At 46.5% G+C, this 8,667-nt stretch overlaps 1 protein-coding gene across 2 annotated transcripts; it reads left to right on the top strand.

Annotated features, from left to right (window-relative positions):
- Positions 1-888: 888 nt before the first annotated feature.
- Positions 889-4,561, top strand: LOC121292939 (zinc finger protein 239-like). 2 transcript variants are annotated; one of them, XM_041215446.1, is made up of 2 exons: positions 889-1,028; positions 3,245-4,561. In XM_041215446.1, the coding sequence occupies exon 2, from the start codon at positions 3,332-3,334 to the stop codon at positions 4,451-4,453; it is 1,122 nt and encodes a 373-aa protein (XP_041071380.1). In that variant the 5' UTR covers positions 889-1,028; positions 3,245-3,331; the 3' UTR covers positions 4,454-4,561. The 2 variants fall into 2 exon arrangements, 1 of the variants encoding a protein (XP_041071380.1); XR_005946383.1 differs by lacking the exon at positions 3,245-4,561 and adding an exon at positions 2,464-2,743 and having other exon boundaries at positions 910-1,028.
- Positions 4,562-8,667: the final 4,106 nt, after the last annotated feature.

Below are 8,667 nucleotides of genomic sequence, written 5' to 3'. Positions count from 1 at the left end.
TGTGTCTAGATGAGGTGTGAATGGCACAGAAACAACTTTCTAATGCAAAGGAAGGAAATAAGAGAGAAACGAGGGAAGGAAAACAAAGACACAATGAAACACAAAGAAAAACAAGGGGCAGAGATTATGATACTAAATAGATGAGCTCAATTGCTGAAGGCTGTAAGAGTGTCCCATTTTTCACTTCGTAATAAATTATTACATTTCTATCTGTTCTCAGTTCAGGTGAAAGGTCACAGAGCTGTCACATTAACTCTCTTCCTCTCTCCACAGATGCAGGCTTGACCTCCTGAGGGCATTAATTTCACTGTTTTATATTTGAGTCTGGGGGATAATGTTCATTGTTTTATATTCGGGTCTGGGGGATAATGTTCCCTGTTTTATATTCGGATCTGAGGTATAATGTTCACTGTTTTATATTCGGGTCTGGGGGGATAATGTTCACTGTTTTATATTCGGGTCTGGGGGATAATGTTCACTATTTTATATTCGGGTCTGGGGGATAATGTTCACTGTTTTATATTTGGGTCTGGGGGATAATGTTCACTGTTTTATATTCGGGTCTGGAGGAATAATGTTCACTGTTTTATATTCGGGTCTGGGGGATAATGTTCACTGTTTTATATTCGGGCCTGGGGGATAATGTTCACTGTGTTATATTTGGGTCTGGGGGATAATATTCACTGTTTTATATTCGGGTCTGGAGGGATAATGTTCACTGTTTTATATTCGGGTCTGGGGGATAATGTTCACTGTTTTATATTCGGGTCTGGGGGATAATGTTCACTGTTTTATATTCGGGTCTGGGGGATAATGTTCACTGTTTTATATTCGGGTCTGGGGGATAATGTTCACTGTTTTATATTCGGGTCTGGGGGATAATGTTCACTGTTTTATATTCAGGTCTTGTGTGCATCAGAAGGAGAAGCTGGAGGACAGTAACTGCATTTTGGATCCTGGTTTTTAACAAAATAATCTATCCTTGTGTGAGGGGACAAACATTTTCAGATTTGCTGCATTCAGTGAAGGTGAGTTTGAAGGTTAATCCTGCAATTTTGTAAATTTAGATTAAAAGCAGACAAGCAGGAAGCTGCTGGTGGTTAAAGGGGCCAGGGTGGTTGTGGGGGGAGAGGTCCAGAGGAAATCTGACACACACACACTGCAGAGGGTGAGCGGGGGAAAGGGGAGGAACTACTTGGTTAAACAGGAAGCCAGGAACAATAGCAGAAGATGGGAATCACAGCGGGATAAAGACACATCAGAGAATCATAGAATGGTTACAGCACAGAGGAGACCGCTCAGTGGGTCATGTCTGTGTTGGCCCACTGAAGGAACAATTTACCTGGCGCCACCTCCCTCCCTTTTCCCAGAGCCTGTGATTATCCAAGATTGAACAAGGTTTGTGTGAAACAAGATGTTTATGCAAAGGGGTAGCAGAAAAAAAGTAAAACAACTTGTTCACAGAGTGATTCATGAGTGGGGTACAGGATAATGTACCTGTACAGGTCAGTGAAGATCTCCAAGGTCCATCAGCCGTTTTGCATGCAGTGTGTAGAGGGCCCTGGGGGAGGGGAGGATGGAACCATTTGGGAGAAAACAAAGGGCAGGAGGTCACCCCTCCCCCACTGTCCTGGTTACACAAACGACTCACCTTGGACTGTCCCACACCTGGGCCGGGCGGGGTCAAGGTGCAGGAAGCTGCAAGCTGGTTGGTTGAGCTGTGAACTGGGCGGGGTTGGGGGGTTTGAGTGACAGGTCTGGGGCTATATCAGAGCAGCACAGTCACTGCTCCCCCTTTTCCTCGTGGAAGTTTCACTGGAATCGTGTTGGTGAGTGTTTCTAAACTCTGTCTCACTATCCCGGGATTAGAGGTGGATTGGAGGTTGCTGTGAGTGTTGGATTATATTGTTTCTCCTCATTCTTCCCGCTTCTCCCACTCCCAGTTCCAGGCTGCAGGTCCCGGTGATTCTGGATGCGGGACGGTTGTTAGTCCCAGCCCTGGTGTGGGTGCGCAAGCGCAGAAGGAAGGCTTCTTGTTCTGCAGTAATGGTGGGTGATGCTACCCAGAATGCTCTGAGAGGTAGAATATGGTCTGTCTCAAATACAGGAGCCCAGTCCGCCCTCATTCTACTATTTTGAATTTAATTTTCCATTTATCCCTGCAATCAGCCAGTCTGTTTATGTCTTCCTGTATTTTGCTGCAGTTCTTCACCTTCTTAGCTGGAATTACAGGATTGTTGTCATCTGCAGATTCCGACAACCGACATTCAATTCGCAAATGATGAATAACTTTTAGATAGAGCAGTCCCTTGGATGCATAGAATTGTGGGAACTATGGCCACCATTAGTCAGCGACTGTCGCTGAGATTTTTCTGACAGTCTCACGGCCAAGCTCTGTTTCTCACTCGATTGATGCAGCCTGACCTGTTCAATATTTTCAGTGTTTTATCTTTTAAATTTCAGATCCAGCCGTGCAGAGCAAGGACATGGGAAGCAGAGTTTTTAATGACCTCATCTTTATGTGGGCGGCTAGGAATAGTCCAGTTTAGCGGGAACAAAGGAATGGGTGAGTTTCAGCAGCAGATGAGCTGAGGCAGGAGCGAAGTTAGGCAAAGTTACAGAGGTGGAAATAGTGATATGTAGTCAGAAGCTCAGCTGAGGGTGAAATATGACACCAAGATTGTGAACAGTCTGGTTCAGCCTCAGAGTTGTCAGAGAGATGGATGGCATTGATGGTTAGGGAGTGGAGTTTGTAGCAGGGACTGAAGACAATGGCTTCAGTCTTCCCAATATTTAAATGGAGGAAATTTCTGTTCATCCAACACTGGATGTTAGACAAGTCAGGATGGTGTGACTTGGAGGGGAACGTGGAGGTGATGGTGTTCACATACATCTACCCTGGTCCTTCTAGGGGATGGAGGTTGAGGGTTTGGGAGATGGTGGTTGAATTGCAGATGCATAAACCCCTTTCCTTCACCCCCTGCCTCTCCCATCTCCCTCTCTATTCCCCCCGATAGATGCTGGTGTTTTGTATAGTCCCTGACCAGTTGGCAGGTTCCCTTCCCTGAAGGACATTAGTGAACCAGTTGGGTTTTTTATGACAATCCAGCAGTTTTCATGTCACTTTTTTCCTGGTACCGGCCCCACAAATTCCCAGATTCATTCAGCTCAATTTCACAACCTGTTTTTATTTTATTGTGGGTTCTCTCTCATTCACTTTCGTCTGTTTAAACTATTTCCCCAGAATTTTCAATTGGGAAACCCAATATTTCATCAGAATCTGACGGTGTTGCACAATTAGTCATGAACTGAATTTCATCAGATTTTAAGCATGAAAGATAAAAGTGCTTTTCACCGTGGGGAGAAACCATACACGTGTTCTGCGTATGGACGAGGCTTCAGCCGATCATCTGACCTATTGAAACACAAGCACAGTCACACTGGGGAGAAACAATGGAAATGTGGGGACTGTGGGAAAGGATTCAATTATCCATCCAGGCTGGATACTCACCGGCGCATTCACACTGGGGAGAGGCCTTTCACTTGTTCTGTATGTGAGAAGGGATTTGTTGATTCATCCACCCTCCTGAGACACCAGCTCATTCACACTGAAGAGAGGCCGTTCACCTGCTCCGTGTGTGGAAAGGGATTCACTCGGGCATCCAACCTGCTGAGGCACCAGCGAATTCACTCTGGGGGGAGACCATTCACCTGCTCCGAGTGTGGGAAGGGATTCATTCAGTTATCCTACCTGTTGACACACCAGAGAGTTCACACTGGGGAGAGGCCATTTACCTGCTCCGAGTGTTTGAAGGCCTTCACTCAGTTATCCAACCTGCTGACACACCAGCGAGCTCACACTGGTGAGAGGCCATTTACCTGCTCTGAGTGTGGGAAGGGATTCAGTCAGTCATCCCACCTGCTGACACACCAGAGAGTTCACTCTGGGGAGAAACCGTTCACCTGCTCCGAGTGTGGGAAGAGATTCAATCGGTCATCAAACCTGCTGATACACCAGAGAGTTCACTCTGGAGAGAGGCTGTTCACCTGCTCCGAGTGTGGGAAGGGATTCACTCAGTTATCCAACCTGCTGACACACCTACGAGTTCACACTGGGGAGAGACCATTTATCTGCTCCGAGTGTGGAAAGGGATTTGCTCATTTATCCGTTCTGTTGAGACACCAGCGAATTCACACTGGGGAGAGACAGTTCATCTGCTCCCACTGTGGGAAGGGCTTCACACAGTCATCCCACTTGCTGAGACATCAGCGAATTGATACTGGAGAGAGGCCGTTCATCTGCCCTGTATGTGGGAAGGGATTCACTGTGTCCTCTGACCTGCTGAAGCATCAGCGAATTCACACTGAGGAGAGGCCGTTCAGCTGCCCTGAGTGTTGGAAGGGATTCACCTGGTCATCCCAACTGATGAGACACCAGCGAGTTCACAAATAACGAACAGGATGTTGCTGTTAATCACATCCAGGACTGAACCTTGTTCATTGGAGTCTGTTTCTGCTGATGTTAATAAACTCTAGCCCAGTTATTGGGGTTAATATTCTGGATAAGGACAAATAAAATATCTCTGTGTTCAATATAGCATATTGAGTCTTGTTAATATCTCGAACACAAGTTAGTTTCTCTGGAAGGACCCTCCCTCTCCCCTCTCTCCTCATCCTCACCTCCAACAACAAGTGTGAGGAGCTCATGGAGCTTCTTTGTCACTAAGATTGAGACAATCCGATCAGCTGCCTCTGCTGCTTCCCTCCCTCCCACTAGCCCACCTGGGACAAACTGTCTCTTTAATGTTCCACCTTGTCCAAGCCGTGAACCCACATCTTTCATTATCTTCTCTCCCATCTCCCTTCCTGCCCTCTCAGTGGTCATCTTGTCTATGAGACCCACCTCCTGCTCCATCGACCCTATTTCCACTAAACTGCTGATTGCCCAACTTCCCCATGTTGACTGACATTGTTCACAGTTCTCTCTCTTCTGCTACTATCCCTCTCTCCTTCAAATCATCACACTTTCCTCAAAAAAAATTACTTAACTCTACTGTCCTTGCAAACTATTGACCCATCTTCAACCCTCAGTTCCTCTCTGAACTCCTGAAAAGTGTTCACACCTCCCAAATCCATCTCCATCTTTCCCAGAACTCCCTCTCAGAATCCCTCCAATCAGGTTTCTGCCCCGCCACTGCACTGAAACAGCTCAAATCAAAGCCACCAATGACATCCTATGTGACAGTGACAAAGGGAAACCCTCCTTTCTCGACCTGCTTTGACAAGGTTGACCACACCATTCTGCTCCAACACCTCTCCAGCTGGGTGGGGCTGCTCTCTCCTGGTTCCATTCTTCTCTATCTAATCATTGTCAGAGAATCACGTGGAATGTCTTCCCTTCCCACTCCCACAGTTACCTCTGGTGTCCCCACAGGATACAGCCTTGGCCCCCTCTTATTTCTCATCAACATTCTCCCCACAGTGACATCATCTGAAAACACAGTGTCAGTTATCACATAGACACTGACAGTGCCCAGCTCTACCTCACCACCACCTTTCTCCACTTTTGTTAAATTATCAGACTGTGGATGTGCAGAAATATTCTCCAATTAAATTTTGGGAAGATTGAAGCCATTGTTTTCATTCCTGAGCTACCAACTCCATTCTTTATTCTATTTCTCAGCCTTCTCTTTTTTAGAGAAAAGAGCTTCAGGCTGTTTAGCCTTTCCTGGTGATTATAACCTATCTGTTTTTGGAACATTTGTGAATGAACTTTTATGCCCCTGGCCCTTGCGATGCCTGACAGCAGTTTCAAGTCTCTATGACCCTTCTTCAGAGGGCATCTCTATTGGACAGAGTGGTTTCTGGGCCACAGAGAATTATGGGATTTTGAAAATGGGAGAAGAAAGCACCGTTCACAGTGTTCTGCGTGTGGATGAGGTTTTAGCCAATCATTTGGCCTGGTCAAAACATAAATGCAGTCACAACTGAAAGCAGTTGTGCAAATGTTTACAATGGGAAAGGATTCATTTACCCATCAAAATTGGAAACTCATCGGAGCGTTCACACTGGGGAGAGGCCATTGACCTCCTTAAAGTGTCAGAAGGGATTCACTCCGTTATCCCACCTGCAGACACACCAGTGAGTTCTCACTGGGGAGAGGCCATTTATCTGCGCTGTGTGGAAAGAGATTCATTAATTTATCCAACATGATTGCACATCAAAGAGAGCTTTTAAATTTCAAGACTGTGGAAAGTGCTTTACAAGTTCTCAGGAACTGATCCACCAGCAATGTATTCATACTGCTGAGAGACCGTTCAGACGCCTTCTTTGTGGGACTGGATTCAGGGAATCATCCCAACTCTCTCTACACAAGCGCTCTCACACTGGGGAGAGGCTGTACACCTGCACCGAGTGTGAGAAGATATGCATTCAGTCATCCCACCTGCTGAGACACCAACGAGTTCACAGCGAACTACAGTGATTGGATTTTGCTGTTAATAATGTACAAGAATGAACTATACCCATTGGGGTCTGTTTCAGCTGATGTTAATAAACTCCAGCCCAGTTATAAGGTTAATATTCTGGATAAAGGTCAAATAAATCAACATTCTGTCAAACACAGAGGATGTTGATTTTTTAAAAACATCTCTAACACAAGTTAGTCCTTGTTTCGGACTCTCCCTCTCCCCTGTCTCCTGCATCCACACCTCCAACAAGTGTGAGGAGCTCATGGAGCTTCTTTGTCACTAAGATTGAGACAATCCAATCAGCTGCCTCTGCTGCTTCTCTCCCTCCCACGAGTACGTCCTTAACCCCGACATCCTTGCAATTCGCAACCAATCTCCGACCACTCTTCCGTCTCCAAAATCCTGCTTACCTCCCAAATCCATGCACAATGGTCCTGGAACTAAGGGTTAAATGACATTGTGAAAGGATTAAAAACAAAAAAACTGCGGATGCTGGAAATCCAAAACAAAAACAGAATTACCTGGAAAAACTCAGCAGGTCTGGCAGCATCAGCGGAGAAGAAAAGAGTTGACGTTTCGAGTCCTCATGACCCTTCGACAGAACTTGAGTTCGAGTCCAGGAAAGAGCTGAAATATAAGCTGGTTTAAGGTGTGTGTGTGGGGAGCGGAGAGATAGAGAGACAGAGAGGTGGTGGGGGGGGGGGCGGTGTGGTTGTAGGGACAAACAAGCAGTGATAGAAGCAGATCATCAAAAGATGTCAACGACAATAGTACAATAGAACACATAGGTGTTAAAGTTAAAGTTGGTGATATTATCTAAACGAATGTGCTAATTAAGAATGGATGGTAGGGCACTCAAGGTATAGCTCTAGTGGGGTTTTTTTTGTATAATGGAAATAGGTGGGAAAAGGAAAATCTTTATAATTTATTGGAAAAAAAAAGGAAGGGGGAAACAGAAAGGGGGTGGGGATGGGGGAGGGAGCTCACGACCTAAAGTTGTTGAATTCAATATTCATTCCGGAAGGCTGTAAAGTCCCTAGTCGGAAGATGAGGTGTTGTTCCTCCAGTTTGCGTTGAGCTTCACTGGAACAATGTAGCAAGCCAAGGACAGACATATGGGCAAGAGAGCAGGGTGGAGTGTTAAAATGGCAAGCGACAGGGAGGTTTGAGTCATTCTTGCGGACAGACCGCAGGTGTTCTGCAAAGCGGTCGCCCAGTTTACGTTTGGTCTCTCCAATGTAGAGGAGACCACATTGGGAGCAACGAATGCAGTAGACTAATTTGGGGGAAATGCAAGTGAAATGCTGCTTCACTTGAAAGGAGTGTTTGGGTCCTTGGACGGTGAGGAGAGAGGAAGTGAAGGGGCAGGTGTTGCATCTTTTGCGTGGGCATGGGGTTGTGCCATAGGAGGGGGTTGAGGAGTAGGGGGTGATGGAGGAGTGGACCAGGGTGTCCCAGAGGGAGCGATCCCTACGGAATGCCGATAAGGGGGGTGAAGGGAAGATGTGTTTGGTGGTGGCATCATGCTGGAGTTGGCGGAAATGGCGGAGGATGATCCTTTGAATGCGGAGGCTGGTGGGGTGATAAGTGAGGACAAGGGGGACCCTATCATGTTTCTGGGAGGGAGGAGAAGGCGTGAGGGTGGATGCGCGGGAGATGGGCCGGACACGGTTGAGGGCCCTGTCAACGACCGTGGGTGGAAAACCTCGGTTAAGGAAGAAGGAGGACATGTCAGAGGAACTGTTTTTGAATGTAGCATCATCGGAACAGATGCGACGGAGGCGAAGGAACTGAGAGAATGGGATGGAGTCCTTACAGGAAGCGGGGTGTGAGGAGCTGTAGTCGAGATAGCTGTGAGAGTTGGTGGGTTTGTAATGGATATTGGTGGACAGTCTATCACCAGAGATTGAGACAGAGAGGTCAAGGAAGGGAAGGGAAGTGTCATCACTGGCTGAATTGTGATGTTCTTACTGACAAGACGGAGTTTAAATGTTCTGTGTATGGGAAGAAAAAATAATCGTTCACACCGCCGACTGAGACTCCAGTGAGTTCACATCTAAATGTAGGGGGTTTTACTGCAGTTATTTACACCCGGGACAGTATTATGGCAGAGAACCCCATGCACTTCATTTGTTGTACCAATTGACTAAATAATTTTATACATTGGCCTTGGGCTTCGTTCATCATCGGATCACAA

The sequence above is a fragment of the Carcharodon carcharias genome, chromosome 21 (genome assembly GCF_017639515.1).
Source record: "Carcharodon carcharias isolate sCarCar2 chromosome 21, sCarCar2.pri, whole genome shotgun sequence".
Taxonomy (NCBI): Eukaryota; Metazoa; Chordata; class Chondrichthyes; order Lamniformes; family Lamnidae; genus Carcharodon; species Carcharodon carcharias.
Note: the sequence above shows the minus strand (reverse complement) of the source record. Positions and strands in the feature narration are given on the sequence as shown.